Source organism: Suncus etruscus (assembly GCF_024139225.1).
Source record: "Suncus etruscus isolate mSunEtr1 chromosome X unlocalized genomic scaffold, mSunEtr1.pri.cur SUPER_X_unloc_2, whole genome shotgun sequence".
In the NCBI taxonomy this organism is placed as follows: domain Eukaryota; kingdom Metazoa; phylum Chordata; class Mammalia; order Eulipotyphla; family Soricidae; genus Suncus; species Suncus etruscus.
In genome coordinates, this window is record NW_026060315.1 from 452,048 (window position 1) to 475,149 (window position 23,102).

Here is a 23,102-nt window from a genome sequence, read left to right on the forward strand (position 1 = left end):
ATATTGGATATATCATTGATATGTAGATATATTGATAAATATTGGATAGATAGATTCATAGATATGTATCGATTGACCTCTAGATAAATTTGGTATCGATCACAACCCGCACACAGATAATCATGCAATAGACATTGATGCATGCTTATAGTTTTATTGATGCCAAGATGAACCTAGACATAGTTATTGATCCAGACATAAATCAATAGATGCTATTGGACATAGATATTGATATGAGGGGGCGGGATAAGAACAACAAAAAAAAGATATTGATATGAAATCAGAGAAATAGATACTTAGAAAGATCTCGATATTGATCTAGACGTAGAAGTCATAGATTCTCTCGATATGTTTATTGATCTTGGCCTACTCAGATATAGACACAGATATTGATCTAGATATTGGCGATATTGACATAGACGTGCTATTGCTAAAGACATTGATCAGACATAGATATCAATGATGTAGACATATAGATGTTATTGGTATAGGTATTGATCTAGACCTGGGTCTAAATGATACAGCTGTACGGGTGCCATTGTCGTAGATGGAAGAAGTGATATTGACAAATATAGAGTTATTGATCCCGGCTTAGCTAGCAATGGGATAGACATTGGTGGAGAGATAGACGCTATTGATACATAGATGGACGTTCAGCCTACACAGACATAGATATTGATCTAGACATAGATATTGATAATGCAGACACCTGGATGCTATTGATACCAATATCAATGTAGATATTGATCCATACATAGATATCAACGATGCAGCCTCTTATCTGCTATTGATAGAGATATCGACGCAGATATTGATCTAGACATAGATATCAAAGACACAGCCTCTTATATAGTATTGATATAGAGATATCGACGCAGATATTGATCTAGTCATAGATATCAACGATGAAGCCTCATGTGTTATTGATAGAGATATCAACCCAGATATTGATCTAGACATAGGTATCAAAGATGCAGACACATAAACGCTCTCTCTCTCCAGACATTAAGACACACAAATGCAGATATTGATGAAGCCACTGATGACCTCTGGCTCTATTCTCCGGCCTCCTATGTCTTCTTAGGTTGACTTGACATTTTTCCTAGCTTTTTCTCTTTAGACGTAGCATTCTCCGGGCAGCTAAGGGACAGGCCAGAGACCAAGGGCAGAGTCACTCCATCACTCTCTCCTGTTTGTATCGCTTCTGTTGTCGACATTGGGAATTTTGGGGGACTTCAGGCTGGAATGCTATGCCCCCGGAGTCCCCCTTCTGTCCCCTGGGGGTGCAACTGGGTATCCCCCAGGCCCTCTCGGTCACACATACAGTAGGGGAAGACGCCACAGCAAGGCCTCAGCCTGGGGTTAATCTTGTTGCGGTGCGTCAGCTGAACCGGGGTGGACACGAGGGCAGCGCGGTGTTCCCTCACGGCCTCGGACACCCTCCGAATCACCTCATCAAATTGGGGTTCAGTGTCCCGGCTCAAAGGCCTGGATTCGGACGGGTCCCGGCTGAGGTCGAAGAGCAGAGGGGGGTCGTGGGCTGTGACTTGGCCCGGGAGACAGGAACAGAAGCGAGACACGTAGCAGCCCTGCGCTCCGGGGGGCTCGAAATTGGGGGTCACGAAGTGGACTTTCCAGAGGGCCAAACCTGCGGGGCATGCTCAGATTCAGGACAGAACGAGAGCACTGAGATTGGCTTTTATTTTTTATGTTTTTTTTTTTTTTTTTTGCTTTTGGGGGACAGCACAGGTGACACTCAAGGGTTACACCTGGCTCCGCATTCAGAAATAGCTCCCGGCTCGGGGGGAAACATATGGGATGCCTGGGATCTGACAAACGCCCTACTGACTGTGCCGCTGCTTCGACCTGGTTTGATCCCTGGCCTCTCGCGTGGTCTTCTTGTCTCAGAAATTTAGCCTGGAAGGCTCAGAGGAGGAGAAAATGGAGGAGGAGGAGGAGGAGGAGGAGAAGGAGAAGAAGAAGAAGAAGAAGAAGAAGAAGAAGAAGAAGAAGAAGAAGAAGAAGAAGAAGAAGGAGGAGGAGGAGGAGGAGGAGGAGGAGGAGAAGGAGAAGGAGAAGGAGAAGGAGAAGAAAGAGAAAAGGAGGAGGAGGAGAAGAAGAAGAAGAAGAGGAGGAGGAGGAGGAGGAGAAGAAGAAGAAGAAGAAGAGGAGGAGGAGGAGGAGGAGGAGAAGAAGAAGAAGAAGAAGAAGAAGGAGAAGGAGAAGGAGAAGGAGAAGAAAGAGAAAAGGAGGAGGAGGAGGAGAAGAAGAAAAGGAGGAGGAGAAGAAAAGGAAGAAGAAGAAGAAAAGAAGGAGGAGAAGAAAAAGAAGAAGAAAAAGGGAGGAGAAGAAGAAGATGAAGAAGAAGGAGAATGAGAAGGAGAAGGAGAAGAAAGAGAAAAGGAGGAGGAGGAGAAGAAGAAAAGAAGGAGGAGAAGAAGAAGAAAAGGGAGGAGGAGAAGAAGAAGAAAAAGGGAGGAGGAGAAGAAGTAGAAAAAAGGAGGAGAAGAAGAAAAAGAAGAAGAAAGGAGAAGAAAATGAGAAGAAGAAGAAGAAGAAGAAGAAAAGGAGAAGAAAAGAAGGAGGAGCAGAAGAAGAAAAGGAGGAGGAGAAGAAGAAAAGGAGGAGAAGAACAAGAAGAAGAGGAGGAAGAGGAGAAGAAAAGAAGGAGAAGAAGAAAAGGAGGAGGAGGAGAAGAAAAGGAGAAGATGAAAAGAAGGAGGAGCAGAAGAAGAAGAAAAGGAGGAGGAGAAGAAGAAAAGGAGGAGAAGAAAAGGAGAAGGAGAAGAAAAGGAGAAGAAGAAGAAAAGAAGGAGGAGAAGAAGAAAAGGAGGAGGAGAAGAAGAAGAAAAGAAGAAGAAAAGAAGGAGGAGGAGAAGAAAAAGAAAATGAGGAGGAGGAGAAGAAGAAGAAGAAAGAAAGAAAGAAAGAAAGAAAGAAAGAAAGAAAGAAAGAAAGAAAGAAAGAAAGAAAGAAAGAAAGAAAGAAAGAAAGAAAGAAAGAAAGAAAGAAGAAAGAAGGGACTTCTCAGCAGCCATTCTAGAAACTACCAGATTTCCGCGGGCAAGAGAGGAAGAGGGAGGGAGCCAGCAAGATGCTCTCCTGGGGGGGGGGGGAAGGCGCCTCAGGAAAGCGGGGGGCCACTCACCGTTTCTGGGGCGCCAGCGGACGGCGTGGATGTCTCTCTCGCAATAATGGAACAAGGATTCGTGTTCTGACACCATTTGCTCGCCACGGAGCAAGGGCATGAGGTCGTGGCCATCGATCTGTCTGCAGTGACACCGGTTTATGGATACAGGGGGGTGAGGGAATAGAAAAGCCCCCCAAAATATGCATAATTTCTTGACCCAGAGTTACCCCAATAAACTCCTCTCTCTCTGATTAGATCTGGCGGAGGAAAGGGCAGAAGGCGTATGCGGGCGGCTAGGTGTCCAACTCGAGGTCTATCGGGTGCAAATGGCGCCTGGGATTTTTTTGGGGTGACGATGCTCCTCGCAAGGCGTGATGGAGCGTTTCTGGGGGGCCCCACTCTGAGCCCCCCACATCTTTGCTTCCTTTCTCCATCCCTCCCTCCTAAACACCAAAGAATTCAACCTCGTTTCCATGAGGTCTGAAGATAGAGACACAGGGCCGGAGGGATGGCATAGTGGGCAGGGCGTTTGCCTCGATTGTAGGCAGCTCAAGTTTGATTTGTGGGGTCCCAGGGGGGTCCCGGACGACTCAAGCCTTCCGAGAGTGATTTCTGAACACAGACCCAGGAGGAATTCCTGCCCCCCAAAAGTAAACAATGATAAAATAGTGCAAATGAAAGAGCAAAGGAAGAAAAGGAAAAGAGGGAAAGAATGAGAGGATGAAAGATGAAAGGAACAAAAGAAGAAAGAGAAAGAAAGAGAAAAATAAAAAGAAAGGAAGAAGAAAGAAGAAAAAGGAGAAAAAGAAAGCTCACATGTCAAATAGAAAGAAAGAAAGAAAAAGAAAAGAAGACAGAAAGAGAAAGAAAGAAAGAAAAAGAAAGAATGAGAGGATGAAAGATGAAAGAAAGAGAAAGAAAGAAAAAGAAATAGAAAAAGAAAGAAGAAAGAGGAAGAAGAAAGAAGAAAAAGATAAAGAAGGAAAAGGAGAGAAAGAACTCACCTGATGAATAAAAAAGAAAGAAGAAAGGAAGAAAAAAAGAAGAAAGAAAGAAGAAAGAGAAAGAAAAAGTAAGAGAAAGAAAGAAAGAGAGGAAGGAAAAAAGAAAGAGAAAGAAAGAGAAAAGGAAAAAGATAAAGAAAAGGAGAGAAAGAACTCAGCTGCTGAATAGAAAAGAAAGAAGAAAGGAAGGAAGAAAGAAGAAAGGAAGGAAGAAAGAAGAAAGGAAGGAAGAAAGAAGAAAAAAGAAAGAAAGAAGAGATAAAGAAAGAAAGAAAAAGTAAGAGAAAGAGAGGAAGGAAAAAAGAAAGAGAAAAAAAGAAGAGAAAAAGAAAGAGACAAAGGAATGGATGGATTGAAGAAGGTAAGTAGGAATGAATGAAAGGACAGAGAAAAATGAAAAAAGAAAAAAAGAGATGAGGGAAGAAGGAATAAGGAAAGGAGGAAAAGAAGAAAGGAGGAATTGAGGAAAGGAAGGGAGGAAAGAAGGAAGGGAAAAGAAAGAAAGAAAAGAAGGAAAGAAGGAAGGGAAAAGGAAGGAAGGAAGAAGAGAAGGAAAGAAAGAAGGAAGGAAGAAAAAAGGAAGGAAGGAGGAAGGAAGGGAATAAGAAAAGATAAAAGTAAAGAAGGAAGAAAAAGAAAACTAGATTTCCAACCGCAGTGTGACCCCCCAATACTTCAAGGACACCCCAAAACACCACCCACAGCGCCCCCTTACCAGGTGGGACCCAAACCCCCCCAAATAATGTCTCTTCATCGAAAAAAATAAATCAAATAAAATGAGTTTAACGGCAACCTTCCTTGGGGTTCAGAGGGCGAGTCTAGGACTCCAAAACTTCTCGGGGGGGGCAGAACCCCTTCTTACCTGTCCTGTGGCAATGTACCCCCCGCCAGGATGGCCAGTGTCGGGAGAATGTCCATCAGGCTGGTGGGCTCGTCCACCACGGTTTCGGGGGGCAGCTGCCCAGGCCAGCGCACGATGCCCGGAACTCGGATCCCTCCTTCCCAGCCGCTGATGGCTTTCCCACCTGTGCGCGAACCCCAAAACTTTTAGGGTCCTGGGGGGGGCCAAGACTGGGACCCCCCTTCCCAGCCACGGATGGCTTTTCTACCTGTGGGCAAACCCCGAAACATTTAGGGTCCTGGGGGGCCAAGACTGGGACCCCCCTTCCCAGCCACTGATGAATTTTCTACTTGTGGGCAAACCCCAAAACTTTTAGGGTCCTGGGGGGCCAAGACTGGGACCCCCTTCCCAGCCACTGATGAATTTTCTACTTGTGGGCGAACCCCAAAACTTTTAGGGTCCTGGGGGGCCAAGACTGGGCCCCCCTTCCCAGCCGCGGATGGTTTTTTCACCTGTGGGTGAACCCCAAAACTTTTAGGGTCCTGGGGGGCCAAGACTGGGCCCCCCTTTTCAGCCACTGAGGCTTTTCTACCTGTGGGCGAACCCCAAAATATTTAGCGTCCTGGGGGGGCCAAGACTGGGCCCCCCTTCCCAGCCACTTAAGGCTTTTCCAGCTGTGCGCGAACCCCAAAAGTTTTAGGGTCCTGGGGGAGACAAGACTGGGCCCCCCTTCCCAGCCACGGATGGCTTTCTCACCTGTGGGCGAACCCCAAAACATTGAAGGTCAAGACTGGGACCCCCCCTCAGCGTCTTCATGGAGTTTTCTTGCCTTTAGTACTTTTAGGGAAGGTTCCCTCCTGATTATCTCTTATCACACCAAAACACACACACAACGTACATTAAATTTTCGGCGAACATGTCTTCTTCTTCTTCCTCTTCTTCTTACCTTTGAAGACTCCATTCCACCCCCCATGCTGGGCGTGGCCCCTTCGAGCTTCCTGGTGTCCTCCATGATCGGACGCGAAGTAGACGAGGGTTTTGTTGGTGAGGGAAAGGCGGTCCAGGGCATTCAGCAGCTGGCCTGGAATACAAGAGGAAAGGGAAGTGAAAGAAAGGGAAGGGAAAGGAAAGGAAAGAGAAAGGGAAGGGAAGAAAAGAAAAGAAGGAAAGAAAAATGGAAGGGAAAGGAAAGGAAAGAAAAGAGAAAGGAAAGGTACAAGAAAAGGGAAGGGAAGAAAGGGGAAAAGAAAAGAGAAGGGAAGGGAAGGCAAGGCAAGGCAAGGCAAGGCAAGGAAAGGAAAGGAAAGGAAAGGAAAGGAAAGGAAAGGAAAGGAAAGGAAAGGAAGGGAAGGGAAGGGAAGGGAAGAAAAGAAAGGGAAGGGAAGGAAAGGAAAGGAAAGGAAAGGGAAGGAAAGGAAGGGAAAGGAAAGGAAAGGAAAGGAAGGGAAGGGAAGAAAAGAAAGGGAAGGGAAGGAAAGGAAATGGAAGGGAAGGAAAGGGAAGGAAAGGAAAGAAAAGGAAGGGAAGGAAAGGGAAGGAAAGGAAAGGAAAGGAAGGGAAGGGAAGGAAAGGGAAGGAAAGGAAAGGAAAAGGAAGAAAAGGAAAGGAAAGGAAAAGGAAGAAAAGGAAAGGAAAGGAAGGGAAGGGAAGGGAAGGAAAGGAAAAGGAAGGAAAGAAAAGGAAAAGAAAAGAAAGGAAAGAAAAGGAAGGGAAGGGAAGAGAAGGAAAGGAAAGGAAAAGAAAAAGAAAAGGGAAGGAAAGGAAAGGTAAAAGGAAAGGAGAGGAAAATGGAAGGGAAAGGAAAGGAAAGAAAAGAGAAAGGAAAGGTAAAAGAAAAGGGAAGGGAAGGAAGGGGAAAAGAAAAGGGAAGGGAAGGGAAGGAAAGGAAAGGAAAGGAAGGGAAGGGAAGGGAAGGGAAGAAAAGAAAGGGAAGGGAAGGGAAGGAAATGGAAGGGAAGGAAAGGGAAGGAAAGGAAAGAAAAGGAAGGGAAGGAAAGGGAAGGAAAGGAAAGGAAAGGAAGGGAAGGGAAGGAAAGGGAAGGAAAGGAAAGGAAAAGGAAGAAAAGGAAAGGAAAGGAAAAGGAAGAAAAGGAAAGGAAAGGAAAAGGAAGGAAAGGAAAAGGAAGGAAAGAAAAGGAAAAGAAAAGAAAGGAAAGAAAAGGAAGGGAAGGGAAGAGAAGGAAAGGAAAGGAAAAGAAAAAGAAAAGGGAAGGAAAGGAAAGGTAAAAGGAAAGGAGAGGAAAATGGAAGGGAAAGGAAAGGAAAGAAAAGAGAAAGGAAAGGTAAAAGAAAAGGGAAGGGAAGGAAGGGGAAAAGAAAAGGGAAGGGAAGGGAAGGAAAGGAAAGGAAAGGAAAGGAAGGGAAGGGAAGGGAAGGGAAGAAAAGAAAGGGAAGGGAAGGGAAGGAAATGGAAGGGAAGGAAAGGGAAGGAAAGGAAAGGAAAGGAAGGGAAGGGAAGGAAAGGGAAGGAAAGGAAAGGAAAAGGAAGAAAAGGAAAGGAAAGGAAAAGGAAGAAAAGGAAAGGAAAGGAAAAGGAAGGAAAGGAAAGGAAAAGGAAGGAAAGAAAAGGAAAAGAAAGGAAAGAAAAGGAAGGGAAGGGAAGAGAAGGAAAGGAAAGGAAAGGAAAGGAAAAGAAAAAGAAAAGGAAAGGTAAAAGGAAAGGAGAGGAAAGAAAAGGAAAGAGAAAGGAAAGGTAAAAGGGAAGGAAAGGAAAGGAAAGGAAAAGATAAAGGGAAGGAAAGGAAAGGGAAGGGAAGGAAAAGAAAGGGAAGAAAAGGAAAGAAGGAAAGGAAAGGGAAGAAAAGGAAAGAAGGGAAGGAAAGGAAAGAAAAGGAAAGGAAGGAGAAAAAAGGTAAAAGGGAAGGGAAGGGAAGGAAAAGAAAGGAAAGAAAGGAAGGGAAGAAAAAAGGAAAGAAAAGGAAAGAAAGGGAAGGGAAAAATGGAAGGGAAGGAAAGGAAAGGGAACGGAAGGAAAATAAAAGAAAAAGGAAAGGAAAAGGAAAGGAAAGAAAAAGAAAAGGAAGGTAAAAGGAGAGGAAAGGAGAAGAAAGAAAAGAAAAGGAAAAAAAGGAAAGGTATAAGAAAGGGGAAGGGAAGGAAGGGGAAGAGGAGGAAAGGGAAGGGAAGGAAAGAAAGGAAAAGGAAAAGGAAAGGAGAGGAAAGGAAAGGAAAGAAGGAAAGGAAAGAGAAAGAAAGGAAAGGTAAAAGGAAAAGAAAGAAAAATAAAGGAAAGGAAAAGAAAAAAGGAAAGGAAAGGAAAGGGGAAAGGAAAGGAGACGGGAGAGCGAGAGAAGAGAAAAGAAGACGGAGAAAGGAAAGGCAAGAAACGAAGGCAGAAAAGAAAAGCTATTTGGGCAGTAAGCAAAGTAGTATGGAAGAAGGGGGCCTTGGCTCCATGACCCTGAAACTTCTCAGTCGGGAGTTCGAACCCCGGTCTCGCCATGTACCCCAAGAAAGCTCTTTCTTTGTTGTCAACCGGTCTCAGCATTACCAAAAATTCCAGCTATAAAGCAGAAAATGGCGCAATGACCTCAGTACCGTGGACAAGTCAATCCTAAAATTTTATGGACCTAGGAGCAAAGTCCTGGTCTGTCTGTCTGTCTGTCTGTCTGTCTGTCTGTCTGTCTGTCCGTCCATCCATCCGTCTGTCCGTCCGTCCGTCCGTCCGTCCGTCCGTCCGTCTGTCTGTCCATCTGTCCATCTGTCCGTCTGTCCGTCCGTCCGTCTGTCCATCTGCCTGCCTGTCTGTCTGTTCGTCTGTCCGTCTGTCCGTCCGCCTGTCCACCTGTCCGCCTGTCCGCCTGTCCGTCTGTCTGTCTGTCTGTTTGTCTGTCCGTCTGTCCGTCTGTCTGTCTGTCTGTCTGTCCGTCTGTCCGTCTGTCTGTCCGTCCATCCGTCTGTCTGTCTGTCCATCCATCCATCTGTCCGTCTGTCTGTCTGTCCGTCCGTCTGTCTGTTTGTCCATCCATCCATCTGTCAGTCTGTCTGTCTGTCCATCCATTCATCTGTCCGTCTGTCTGTCCGTCCGTCTGTCTGTCTGTCCGTCTGTCCGTCCGTCCATCCGTCCGTCCGTCTGTCTGTCTGTCTAACCACTGCACTTACCCACCATAAAGTCCATTTCCTGGACGTTGTCTCCATAAAGACCGTGTCTGCTGGTGCCGATGAAGGCGTCGGAGGTAGGCAAAGGCGTGTGTACGTGCAGGAAGGAGAAGAGGAGGAGGAAAGGTCCTTCTTGGTTTCTGCGAATACAATGCGTGGGTCTTGTTTAGCTGGCCTGGGTCCGAGGAGCTCCGCGCCCAGGTCCTAGCATGACGACTTCAAACCCTCCTCTGTCTGGGACAGACAGGTCGGAAACGGAAGGGGAGGGGGAAAGACTTAGATATGGATGAAATCCTGGCTTGGAAAGGAAGGAAGGAAGGAAGGAAAGAAGGTAGGAAGAAAGGAAGAGAGAGAGAAAGAAAGAAAGAAAGAAAGAAAGAAAGAAAGAAAGAAAGAAAGAAAGGAAGGAAGGAAGGAAGAAAGGAAGGAAGAAAGGAAGGAAGGAAGGAAGAAAGAAGAATGAAAAAGAAAGAAAGAAAAGAAGAAAGAAAGAAAAGGAGAAAGAAATGAAGGAAAAAGAAAAAGAAGAAATAAAGAAAGAAAGAAAAAGAAAAGAACAAAAGAAAGAAAAAGAAAGTAAGAAAAGAAAAAAGAAAGGAAGGAAGGAAGAAGAAAGAAAGAGAAAGAAAGAAAGAGAAAAAGAAAGAAAGAAAAGAAGAAAGAAAAAGAAAGAAAAAAGAAAGAAGGAGAAAGAAAGGAAGGAAAAAGAAAGAAATCGAGAAAGAAAAAAGAAAGTAAAGAACAAAAGAAAAAAGAAAGTAAGAAAGAAAAGAAAGAAAAAGAAAGAGATGAAGAAGAAAGAAAGAAAAGAGGAGAAAGGAAGAACGAAGAAAGAAGTAGAGAGAAAGAAAAAGAAAGGAAGAAAAATAGAGGAGAAAAAAGAATGAATAAACAAATAAAGGGGGAGAGAAAGAGAAAAAGAAAGAAAAGAAAAGAGGAAAGAAAGAAGGAAAGGAAAAAAGAAGCAAGAAAAGAAAGAAAAAGAAGGAAACACTGAAATTCATAAGGCAAGAAATTCTTTCCAAATTTCTTTCCAAAATCGTTCAGTTATTTTAATGATTCAAAAAGACGTCTCTCTCTGTCTCTGTCTCTCTGTGTGTCTCTCTCAAGCAGAGCCAGGAGTCAGCACCCAAGAACAGAAAGAACGACCTTTCCAGGAAGGACGTCGCCTCCTCGATCATAATGGACGCAGCTCGCTCCGCCTTCATTGGCTGTTCCGTGATGTCATGGCCCCTCATGAGGACGCAGTCCCAGTAGAGCGAAGACGTGTGGCTGGAAGACCAGAAGTAGCTCAGGAGGAAGAGGAGGGCCCCCAGGTAGAGGAGGAAGAACCAGGAGGTGGAGACGACGCGCAGGACTTTGCCCAAGACGAAAGACAGCACCGTCAAGGCGATGAGGTGCTGAACAAAGAGGGCCAGTTGGGTGTCTCTTGTAGGGTTGGGCCAACAAGTGTCGACTAAAGTGTACGGCATGCCGTAGAAGGATTCGAACCCGTAGTGAGAGGGATGGTGGCAGTGATCGTCTCTCCCATGGCAATTCAAGCCCAGGTGCCATTTTCCTGGACACACAAATACACAAACATTGGGACACACACACACAAAAAAAAAACATGGAACACGCATACGCAAAGTCAACACGCACACGCAAAGTCAACACACGCACACGCAAAGCCAACACACACACGCAAAGCCAACACACGCAAAGCCTGGCGCCATATTGCTTTTTGGAAGTCAACTCCATCTCTTGACATGAGGTTGGGATCCAGTTTTGAGTCGCCCAAAAAAAAAATGAATGGATACATACAGGGTGGATGGATGGATGGGAGAGATTTGGGGTGAATGGAGAGAGGGTGGGAGGACGATAGATGGATGGATTGATGGCTGGATCAATACACAGAAGGAGACGGATCGATGGAGGGAGGGGTGGATAAATGGATGGGTGGTGAGATAGATAGATGGAAGGGAAGGGAAGGAAAGAGAAGGAAAGGAAAGGAAAAGAAAAAGGGAAGGAAAGGAAAAGGAAAAAAATGTTCCTCATGCGAGTTTCATTCGTCCCTGAGACAACCAAGATGGCGCCTGAGACCACCAAGATGGCGCCTGAGACCACCAAGATGGCGCCTGAGACCACCAAGATGGCGCCTGAGACAACCAAGATGGCGGCAAAAATGAAAATAGTTTCCACTTGGTTCTAGGAAGCAGAACAGGCTGAGGTCTTACCTGAGGGTGTCGTTCCCGAAACACCCCAAATCCCCGATGCCGAGGTCGTCCACGAGCATCAGGAGGATGTTGGGTTTGGGGGGGCCCAGCCCTGTGCAGGTCTGGGCGGTGAACCCCCCAAAAAATATCCAGGCCAGGGCGCAACGAATCCTGAGAAACAGAGAAAAAAGCGTTTGCTGTAAGAGTTCCGCTACCTCTGTCCTTCTTATGTCCCACCCTACACACTTGGGGTCCCCCTGGCAGGCAAGGATTGGGAGTCCCCCCTGGATATATTTCTGCAGGGAGAGCATCTTGGGGTGAATAAACCCCCAAAATTACTACCAGGGGGAGGGGGGTTGGATTTAGGGCAACAGAAGAAGATGGAGGGTTTTCTGGGAGCTGAATTTCTCATGGGGTGTCTGCCTCGAAGGCTTATGAACCCCCAAAATACAAAACTTCGCACGTATAAGCCTGGACCCCCCAAAACATCGCACACAAATGTGGGTGCCCCAGATTCGAGGGCGTACCCGAAAAAAAATTCCAAAGGAAAAAAATTATAAAGTTATTTAGATCCATATGTACCCCCCTGAGAAATATTTCTATGTCCCTCCCAAATATTGGCAGGAACCCCACTTACTTGGCCTGCATTTTTGGGGTCCCGGAACACTCAGCGTCCTCTTCCCAGCACCGGTGATGAGAAATAAAAGATCCATAAATTAAAAAAAATAAATATATATATATAAATGTTTCTTTATTTTTATTGATTGATTGATTGATTGGTTTTGGGGCCACACTGGTGATGTTGGGAAAACTGGTCAGATTCATGAAAGGAAATATTCTGAATATATATATATATATATATATATATATATATATACATATAAATTGGCCCATAGTAAATTTATTTTATAAGACACAATAGGTAACAATATATATTCATTTTATAAAATTGCAAAAAAGGTAAACAAAGCAAAGGCCGCCATCTTGGTCCCACCCACTTCTAATCTTATCAACAGAGAAATTGGCCTGAAAAGAAATAAATAAAGCAACCCTTGTCCTTTGGCCTTTGCTCTGTGAATGGTATGAAAAAAAAAAAAGCAAAGAAATTTCTGGGTCTAGAAAAATAAAGAGAGAGGAGGGCAGATTTGGGGAAACTGAGGAAAGAGAAACAAGAATGAAAGGAGGGCTGGAGAGGTAGTATGGAGGTAAGGCGTTTGTTTTTCATGCGGGAGGTCATAGGTTCGAATCCCGGCGTTCCCTATGGTTCCCCGTGCCTGCCAGGAGAAATTTCTGAGCGTGGAGCCAGAAATAACCCCTGAGCACTGCTGGGTGTGATCCAAAAATCACACACACACAAGAAAAAAAAAATGAAAGAAGGAAGAATGAATGAGTGAATGAAAGAAAGAAAAAAGAAAGAAGAATGAAAGAAGGAAGAAAGAATAATGAAAGAAAGGAAGAGAAAAAGAAAGAAGAATGAAAGAAGGAAGAAAGAAGCAAGAAATAGAGAAAGAAAGAAGGAAGAAAAGAGAGAGAAAAGAGAAAGAATAAATGAATGAAAGAAGAAAGAATGAAAGAAAGGAAGAAAGAAAGAGAGAAAGAGAAAGAAAGAAAGAAAGAAGAAAGGAAGGAAGAGAGAAAGAAAGAAGGAAGAAAGAGAAAGAAAAAAGAAAGAGAAAGAAAGAAAGGAAAGAAGAAAGAAAGGAAGGAAGAGAGAAAGAAGGGAGAAAGAGAAAGAAAGAAAGAATGAAGAAAAGAGAAAAAAAGAAAGAAAAAAGGAAGAAAGAAGAAAAAGAAAGAAAAAAGAAACCCAGACACCACAACAACATGAGAAACAGACAGAAGAAAGCCCAGAAGAATTTCTGGGTCCAGCTCACCTGGCAGATGCAAATCTCAGTGCCAGGAGGGACAGGGGAGGCCAGGAGGGGAAGTTGAGGCGCTGGGGCTTTTCCTCTGCAGGTCACTGAGGCTTTTCTGGTCTGCCAGCACCCCCAAAAGTTGGCCACGACTTCCAGGGCCTCTCCCAGCCTCACCCCAAAACTGTTATCTCGTCCTGGCAGCGTAGGGAAGGAATACAATCGACCTGATAAGCAGGAGGAAATTGGGGATGGGGGGGACAGAAATGGTTCTTGCAACGGTCCCATGAGGAAATGAATTGTCTTTTTTCGGGGTCACACCCACTGGTGCCCAGAGACGCAACCTCTGGATCAGGATCTCCAGGAGGCCAGATGGGGGTGCCTGGCATTGAATTTCGGGGTCCCATGGCAAGAGTTTGCATCCTAGCTGTAGGGAGAGGATAGAAAAGAGCGCCTGCACCTTTAAGGGGTGATGACGTCACGCAGGACACCCCTCTTGTAAATGCGGATGAAGGGTAGCTCTCTGACCTAGCCTTGGACAGACCGGGGTTCAATCCATAGGCTCCCCCCTGTTCCCCGAGCCAGGAACGATTTCTGAGTGTCATTGGGTGTGAAAAGCAAATAAAATGAAAGAAAGAAAGAAAGAAAGAAAGAAAGAAAGAAAGAAAGAAAGAAAGAAAGAAAGAAAGAAAGAAAGAAAGAAAGAAAGAAAGAGAGAAAGAAAGGAGAGAAAGAAAGAAAGAAAGAAAGAAAGAGAAGAAAGAAAGAGAAGAGAGAAAGAAAGAAAGAAAGAAAGAAAGAGAGAGAGAGAAAGAGAAGAGAGAAAGAAAGAAAGAAAGAAAGAAGAAAGGAAGAAAAGAAGAAAGAAAGAAAGAAGGAAGGAAGGAAGAAAGAAAGAAAAAGAGAGAAAGAAAGAGAGAAAGAGAGAGAAAGAGAAAGAACGAAAGAAAGAAAGAAGAAAGAAAGAAAGGAAGGAAGGAAGGAAGGAAGGAAAGAAGGAAGGAAGGAAGAAAAAGAAAGAAAGAAAGAAAGAAAGAAGGAAGGAAGGAAGGAAGGAAAGAAGAAAGAAAGAAGGAAGGAAGAAAGAAAGAAAAAAGAGAGAACGAAAGAGAGAGAGAAAAAGAGAGAGAGAAAGAGAAAAAAAGAAAAAAAGACAGAGAAAGAAAGAAAGAGAGAGAGAAAGAGAGAGAGAGAAAGAGAGAAAGTAAGAAAGAAAGAGACATGAAAGAAAGAAAGAAAGAAAGAAAGAAAGAAAGAAAGAAAGAAAGAAAGAAAGATATCCAGTATGTACCTTTGGCCCAGAGCAGCAAGGAGGGACCTCTGTGCCCGAGGAAGATTATTTTTATCTTTGATTTCTTTTGACTTTTATCCAGAGACATAAAAAAGCCAATTCAATCATTAACCGCTTCTCCTGGGAAGAGGTCCAGGTTAGAAGGGAGGCAGGACATGAAGCCAAACTCCCAGAAATAAAATATAGATATAGATATAGATATAGATATATAAACAATTTGGGGGTCGCACAGATTGGTTGTTGGCCAAGGATTTTATTCCGTGATGGGCAAAATTTTGTAGAAATTATTTATATATAAAATGATTTCTAATTCATGGGAGGCTGGAGAATATGGCTGGGAAGTCATCGGTGGCTTCATCAATATCTGCATTTGTGTGTCTTAATGTCTGTAGAGGGAGAGAGAGCGTTTATGTGTCTGCATCATCGATACCTATGTCTAGATCAATATCTGGGTCGATATCTCTATCAATAACACAGGAGGCTTCATCATTGATACCTATGTCTAGATCAATATCTGGGTCGATATCTCTATATCAATACTATATAAGAGGTTGCGTCTTTGATATCTACATCTAGATCAATATCTGCGTTGATATCTCTATCAATAGCAGATAAGAGGCTGCCTCGTTGACATCTATGTGTGGATCAATATCTGTGTTGATATCTGTAGCAATAGCATCCATGTGTCTGGATTATCAATATCTATGTCTAGGTCAAAACCTCTATCAATAACATCCATAAGTCTACATAATTGATATCTATGTCCAAGTCAATAACTTTATCTTTCTAAGTATCTATTTCTCCAATTTGACATCCATATCTCTATCAAATGGAACCTATATGTGTCTACATCATTGATCGATGTCCGGATCAATATCTAAGCCTGGATCAATATCTATATCTGTGTAGGCTGACGTCCATCTACGTATCAATAGCGTCTATCTCTCCACCAATATCTATCCCATTGCTAGCTAAGCCCAGATCAATAACTCTATATTGATAACTTGTAACTATAACAATGGCATCCATATAGCTGTATAATTTAGACCCGTGTCTAGATCAATACCTATATCAATAACATCCACAAGTCTACATAATCGATATCTATATACAAATCAATAACTTTATCTTTCTAAGTATCTATTTCTCCAATTTGGCACCAATATCTCCATCAAATGGAACCAATGTGTCTACATCATTGATCAATGTCCGGATCAATATCTAAGCCTGGATCAATATCTATATCTGTGTAGGCTGACGTCCATCTACGTATCAATAGCGTCTATCTCTCCACCAATATCTATCCCATTGCTAGCTAAGCCCAGATCAATAACTCTATATTGATAACTTGTAACTATAACAATGGCATCCATATAGCTGTATAATTTAGACCCGTGTCTAGATCAATACCTATATCAATAACATCCACAAGTCTACATAATCGATATCTATATACAAATCAATAACTTTATCTTTCTAAGTATCTATTTCTTCAATTTGGCACCAATATCTCCATCAAATGGAACCAATGTGTCTACATCATTGATCAATGTCCGGATCAATATCTAAGCCTGGATCAATATCTATGTCTGAGTAGGCTGATGTCCATCTACGTATCAATAGCGCCTATCTCTCCACCAATATCTATCCCATTGCAAGCTTAGCCTAGATCAATAACTCTATATTGATAACTTGTAACTATAACAATGGCATCCATATATCTGTATAATTTAGACCCGTGTCTAGATCAATACCTATATCAATAACATCCACAAGTCTACATAATTGATATCTATATCCAAATCAATAACTTTCTAAGTATCTATTTCTCCAATTTGACATCAATATCTCTATCAAATGGAACCTATATGTGTCTACATCATTGATCAATGTCCGGATCAATATCTAGGCCTAGATCAATATCTATATCTGTGTAGGCTGACGTCCATCTGTGTATCAATAGCGTCTATCTTTCCACCAATATCTGTCCCATTGCTAGCTAAGCCCGGATCAATAACTCGATATTTGTCAATATCCCTTTCTAATGAAGAACCCAAGATGTCTGCGTGCGAGGCGATCTCAGTCTCTTGAATTATCTTTGACACCCAAATTTATTTTGGATTTTTTTTGGGGGGGGGCTACACCAGAAATCGCTCCTGGCCTGGGGGACCATCTAGGGACGCCAGGGATCGAACCCGGGACCGTTCTGGGCCAGCTGCGTGCAAGGCAGACACCCTACAATGACGCCATCGCTCCGGCCCCCCCATTTTTATTATGAGAATATTCGTCCCTTTGAGATATTCTGCTCACCCAAAACGGCTGTTTTTAGAGTTAGAAGATGTTGGCCACTAGAGGGAAGACGCAACACAAAAACAGTCCAGCGAATGAATGAAATGTTTCTGTGTTTTTATTTATTTTTAATGCAGTCTTGCATTTCTCAAAAGGAGGAAACCAGGGGCAACCGAGTCCAGTTCTGATGGAAAAGGAAGGAAGGAAGAAAGAAAGGAAGGAAGGAAGGAAAGAAGGAAAAAAGGAAGAAAGAAAGAAGGAAAGAAGGAAGGAAGAAAGACAGAAAAGAAAGAAGGAAAGAAAGAAAGAGAGAGAAAGAAAAGAAAGAAAGAGAGAAAAGAAAGAAGGAAAGAAAGAAAAAGAGAAAGAAAAAAGAAAGAATGAAGGAAAGAAAGAAGGAAGGAAGAAAAAGAAAGGAAGAGAGAAAGGAAGGAAAGAAGGAAAGGAAGAGAAAGAAAGGAAGAAAAAAGAAAGGAAAAGAAGAGAGAAAAGAAAAAATAGAGAAAGAAAAAACAAAAAGAAAGAAAGAGAAGGAAGAAAGAAAGAGAAAAGGAGAAATAAATTAAAAGAAAGAGGAAAGGGAGAAGAAAGAGAAAGGAAAAGCAAGAAAGAAAAGAAAAAGAGGGAAATAACAAAAGAGTGAAAGAAAAAGAAAGAGAAGAAAGGAAGGAAGTAAGAAAAGAAAGGAAAGAGAAAGGAAGAAAAGAAGAAAGAGGAAGAAAAGAATAAAAGATAGAAAAAAGAGGAAGGAAGAAAAGGAAAAGAAAAGAAACAAAGGAAGAAAAAAGAAAGGAAGAAAGAAAAGAAGGAAGGAAAGAAAAAACAAAAAGAAAAAGGAAGAAATAAAGAAAATGAAAGAAAAAGGAAAGAAAGAAAGGAGAAAAAGGAAGAAAGAAAAAGAAAGACAAAAGAAAGAAGGAAGAAAGGAAAGGAAGAAAGAAAGAAAGAGAGAGAAAGAAAGAAAGAAAAGAAAGAAAGAAAGAAAGAAAGAGAGAAAGAAAGAAAGAAAGAAAGAAAGAAAGAAAGAAAGAAAGAAAGAAAGAAAGAAAGAAAGAAAGAAAGAAAGAAAGAAAGAAAGAAAGAAAGAAAGAAAGAAAGAAAAATTCCTACAAGGACCATCTCAGCCCCCTGAATCCCTACAGACATTCTGGGACCCCAAGATCCTCATCAGAGACCCCCCTGGGAACCGTACATCTCTGTAAAGACACCCCAAAACTTGAATCCCTCCATAGACAACCTAGGAACTCACACACCCAACTGGAACATCTTGGGGCCCCCAGAGCTCATACAGAGATACCCGGGGGGGGGGCAGAGACTCTGCAGAGACTCCCTGAGACTTCTAAGTTTTTAACTAAGTTTTGGCATTAGAACGTCAATTTACCCTTTCAAATCTCTATTTATTCTAAAGTCGAATTCTTCTCCAATGTGTGTGTGTGAAAGAGAGAGAAGGAGGAGGAGGAGAAGAAGAAGAAGAAGAAGAAGGAGGAGGAGGAGGAGGAGGAGGAGGAGGAGGAGAAGGAGGAGAAGAAGGAGAAGGAGAAGAAGAAGAAGAAGAAAAGAAGAGAAAAAAGAGGAGAAGAAGAAAAGGAAGAGGAGAAGAAGAGAAGAAGGAAGAGAAGAAGAAAAGGGAGAAGAAGAAAAAGAAAAAGAAGAAAAGGAGAAGAAAAGAGAGAAGAAGAAAAAGAAGAAAAGGAGAAGAAGAGAAGAAGAAAAGAAGAGAGAAAGAAGAAGAAAAGAAGAGAAGAAGAGAAGGAAGAAGAAAAGAAGAAAGAAGAGAAAGAAAGAAGAAAAGAAGAAAAGAAGAAGAGGAAGAAAGAAGAAAGGGGAGAAGGAGAAGAAGAAGAAAAGGAGAAGAAAAGGGAGGAGAAGAAGAAAAGAAGAAAGAAAAAGAAGAAAAGAAGAAGAAGGAAGAAGAAAGAAAGAAAGAAAGAAGAAGAAGAAGAAGAAGAAGAAGAAGAAGAAGAAGAAGAAGAAGAAGAAGAAGAAGAAGAAGAAGAAGAAGAAGAAGAAGAAGAAGAAGAAAATTACTCCTGGCAACTTGGTTGGTAAGTGAACAAAAACAGAAAATCCAGTTTTATGCTTGAAAGGTTTTACAGGGGGAAAAAAGCAAAATATTTTATTGCGTCTTGGAGAAAGGAGGGAGAAAAGCTCAATATTTCTTTTCCAAACTTCCTCCCTCGTGTCCTGCCAACTTCCCAGATGCTGTTTACGTCTCAGAAGCAGTGAATGAAATAAAATTTGAAAGAGAGAGAGAGAGAGAGAGAGACTTTATTTCTGCACCCCAACTCCACGTCAGTGGAAATTTGCTTCTCTTAAAAAAATAAAATAAAACAAGTTGGAGAAAAAGTCTTGGCAAAGGCAGAGAGTTATTTCCAAGATTTTCCTTTCATTGAGAACACAAACCTCATCGGGTCATTCTTGAAGAAAATGCAGTTTATTACCAAAAAAATAATTTCTTTTGGCAGCGAAAAAAATAAAAGGATTGGAAAAGAAAAAGAAAAAGAAAAAAGAAAGGGCTGTCTTTGTAGTCACAATTTTTTTTTTTGCCAGCTTTTCTGAGTCTCTTTTTCTTGTATTTCTGACAGAAATGCAAGCTTGGGGTTCAAAAAAATTCAAAAAAATTGGTCTAAATATGCATAGAATTCTGGAATTTGGAAGAGTTGGCCACAGCAGCTACTGTTTTTGCTTCTCAGGATGAATCAATCAAAATACTATATTATGATTCATTTTTGGGGGGTTCAGAAATGCTTAGAATTTATTTTCATTCCCCCCCCCTGCATAGACAGATAGAGTTGGATAGAGTTGGATGGATAGATGGATGGATGAAGAAATAGGTGGATGGATGGTTGGATGGACAGAGAGATGGATGGATGGATGGGTGAATGGTTGGATGGATAGATAGATGGCTAGTTGGGGGAAAGATTGGATGGATAGATGAATGGATAAATGGTTAAATGGACAGATAGATGAATGGTTGGATGGACAGATGGATGGATGAAAGTTGGATGGACAGAGAGATGAATGGTTGGGTGGACAGATGGATGGATGAAAGTTGGATGGACAGATGGATGAATGGTTGGGTGGACAGATGGATGGATGAAAGTTGGATGGACAGATGGATGAATGGTTGGATGGACAGATGGATGAATGGTTGGGTGGACAGATGGATGGATGAAAGTTGGATGGACAGACAGATGAATGGTTGGATGGACAGATGGATGGATGAAAGTTGGATGGACAGATAGATGAATGGTTGGGTGGACAGATGGATGGATGAAAGTTGGATGGACAGATAGATGAATGGTTGGGTGGACAGATGGATGGATGAAAGTTGGATGGACAGATAGATGAATGGTTGGGTGGACAGATGGATGGATGAAAGTTGGATGGACAGATAGATGAATGGTTGGGTGGACAGATGGATGGATGAAAGTTGGATGGACAGATAGATGAATGGTTGGATGGACAGATGGATGGATGAAAGTTGGATGGACAGATAGATGAATGGTTGGGTGGACAGATGGATGGATGAAAGTTGGATGGACAGATGGATGAATGGTTGGATGGACAGATGGATGGATGAAAGTTGGATGGACAGACAGATGAATGGTTGGATGGACAGATGGATGGATGAAAGTTGGATGGACAGATAGATGAATGGTTGGGTGGACAGATGGATGGATGAAAGTTGGATGGACAGATAGATGAATGGTTGGATGGACAGATGGATGGATGAAAGTTGGATGGACAGATAGATGAATGGTTGGGTGGACAGATGGATGGATGAAAGTTGGATGGACAGATAGATGAATGGTTGGGTGGACAGATGGATGGATGAAAGTTGGATGGACAGATAGATGAATGGTTGGGTGGACAGATGGATGGATGAAAGTTGGATGGACAGATAGATGAATGGTTGGGTGGACAGATGGATGGATGAAAGTTGGATGGACAGACAGATGAATGGTTGGATGGACAGATGGATGGATGAAAGTTGGATGGAGAGATAGATGAATGGTTGGGTGGACAGATGGATGGATGAAAGTTGGATGGACAGATAGATGAATGGTTGGGTGGACAGATGGATGGATGAAAGTTGGATGGACAGATAGATGAATGGTTGGGTGGACAGATGGATGGATGAAAGTTGGATGGACAGATAGATGAATGGTTGGGTGGACAGATGGATGGATGAAAGTTGGATGGACAGATAGATGAATGGTTGGGTGGACAGATGGATGGATGAAAGTTGGATGGACAGATAGATGAATGGTTGGGTGGACAGATGGATGGATGAAAGTTGGATGGACAGATGGATGAATGGTTGGATGGACAGATGGATGGATGAAAGTTGGATGGACAGACAGATGAATGGTTGGATGGACAGATGGATGGATGAAAGTTGGATGGACAGATAGATGAATGGTTGGGTGGACAGATGGATGGATGAAAGTTGGATGGACAGATAGATGAATGGTTGGATGGACAGATGGATGGATGAAAGTTGGATGGACAGATAGATGAATGGTTGGGTGGACAGATGGATGGATGAAAGTTGGATGGACAGATAGATGAATGGTTGGGTGGACAGATGGATGGATGAAAGTTGGATGGACAGATAGATGAATGGTTGGGTGGACAGATGGATGGATGAAAGTTGGATGGACAGATGGATGAATGGTTGGATGGACAGATGGATGGATGAAAGTTGGATGGACAGACAGATGAATGGTTGGATGGACAGATGGATGGATGAAAGTTGGATGGAGAGATAGATGAATGGTTGGGTGGACAGATGGATGGATGAAAGTTGGATGGACAGATAGATGAATGGTTGGGTGGACAGATGGATGGATGAAAGTTGGATGGACAGATAGATGAATGGTTGGGTGGACAGATGGATGGATGAAAGTTGGATGGACAGATAGATGAATGGTTGGGTGGACAGATGGATGGATGAAAGTTGGATGGACAGATAGATGAATGGTTGGGTGGACAGATGGATGGATGAAAGTTGGATGGACAGACAGATGAATGGTTGGATGGACAGATGGATGGATGAAAGTTGGATGGACAGACAGATGAATGGTTGGGTGGACAGATGGATGGATGAAAGTTGGATGGACAGATAGATGAATGGTTGGGTGGACAGATGGATGGATGAAAGTTGGATGGACAGATAGATGAATGGTTGGGTGGACAGATGGATGGATGAAAGTTGGATGGACAGATAGATGAATGGTTGGATGGACAGATGGATGGATGAAAGTTGGATGGACAGATAGATGAATGGTTGGGTGGACAGATGGATGGATGAAAGTTGGATGGACAGATAGATGAATGGTTGGGTGGACAGATGGATGGATGAAAGTTGGATGGACAGATAGATGAATGGTTGGATGGACAGATGGATGGATGAAAGTTGGATGGACAGATAGATGAATGGTTGGGTGGACAGATGGATGGATGAAAGTTGGATGGACAGATGGATGAATGGTTGGATGGACAGATGGATGGATGAAAGTTGGATGGACAGATAGATGAATGGTTGGGTGGACAGATGGATGGATGAAAGTTGGATGGACAGATAGATGAATGGTTGGATGGACAGATGGATGGATGAAAGTTGGATGGACAGATAGATGAATGGTTGGGTGGACAGATGGATGGATGAAAGTTGGATGGACAGATAGATGAATGGTTGGGTGGACAGATGGATGGATGAAAGTTGGATGGACAGATAGATGAATGGTTGGGTGGACAGATGGATGGATGAAAGTTGGATGGACAGATGGATGAATGGTTGGATGGACAGATGGATGGATGAAAGTTGGATGGACAGACAGATGAATGGTTGGATGGACAGATGGATGGATGAAAGTTGGATGGAGAGATAGATGAATGGTTGGATGGACAGATGGATGGATGAAAGTTGGATGGACAGATAGATGAATGGTTGGGTGGACAGATGGATGGATGAAAGTTGGATGGACAGATAGATGAATGGTTGGGTGGACAGATGGATGGATGAAAGTTGGATGGAGAGATAGATGAATGGTTGGGTGGACAGATGGATGGATGAAAGTTGGATGGACAGATAGATGAATGGTTGGGTGGACAGATGGATGGATGAAAGTTGGATGGACAGATAGATGAATGGTTGGGTGGACAGATGGATGGATGAAAGTTGGATGGACAGATAGATGAATGGTTGGGTGGACAGATGGATGGATGAAAGTTGGATGGACAGATGGATGAATGGTTGGATGGACAGATGGATGGATGAAAGTTGGATGGACAGACAGATGAATGGTTGGATGGACAGATGGATGGATGAAAGTTGGATGGAGAGATAGATGAATGGTTGGGTGGACAGATGGATGGATGAAAGTTGGATGGAC

At 42.8% G+C, this 23,102-nt stretch overlaps 1 protein-coding gene across 1 annotated transcript in view; it reads right to left on the reverse strand.

Annotated features, from left to right (window-relative positions):
• Window positions 1-1,235: 1,235 nt before the first annotated feature.
• LOC126000593 (arylsulfatase F-like) overlaps window positions 1,236-23,102 on the reverse strand; it is a 34,279-nt gene continuing 12,412 nt past the window's right edge. The window contains exons 3-12 of the mRNA XM_049767810.1: window positions 14,843-14,940; window positions 13,443-13,548; window positions 11,290-11,439; window positions 11,138-11,211; window positions 10,223-10,631; window positions 9,077-9,213; window positions 5,922-6,056; window positions 4,997-5,159; window positions 3,149-3,270; window positions 1,236-1,648 (exon numbers count right to left, since the gene is read on the reverse strand). Of these exons, the coding sequence (XP_049623767.1) occupies window positions 1,236-1,648; window positions 3,149-3,270; window positions 4,997-5,159; window positions 5,922-6,056; window positions 9,077-9,213; window positions 10,223-10,631; window positions 11,138-11,211; window positions 11,290-11,439; window positions 13,443-13,548; window positions 14,843-14,940 (1,807 nt within the window). The remainder of the gene's footprint in view (window positions 1,649-3,148; window positions 3,271-4,996; window positions 5,160-5,921; window positions 6,057-9,076; window positions 9,214-10,222; window positions 10,632-11,137; window positions 11,212-11,289; window positions 11,440-13,442; window positions 13,549-14,842; window positions 14,941-23,102) is intronic.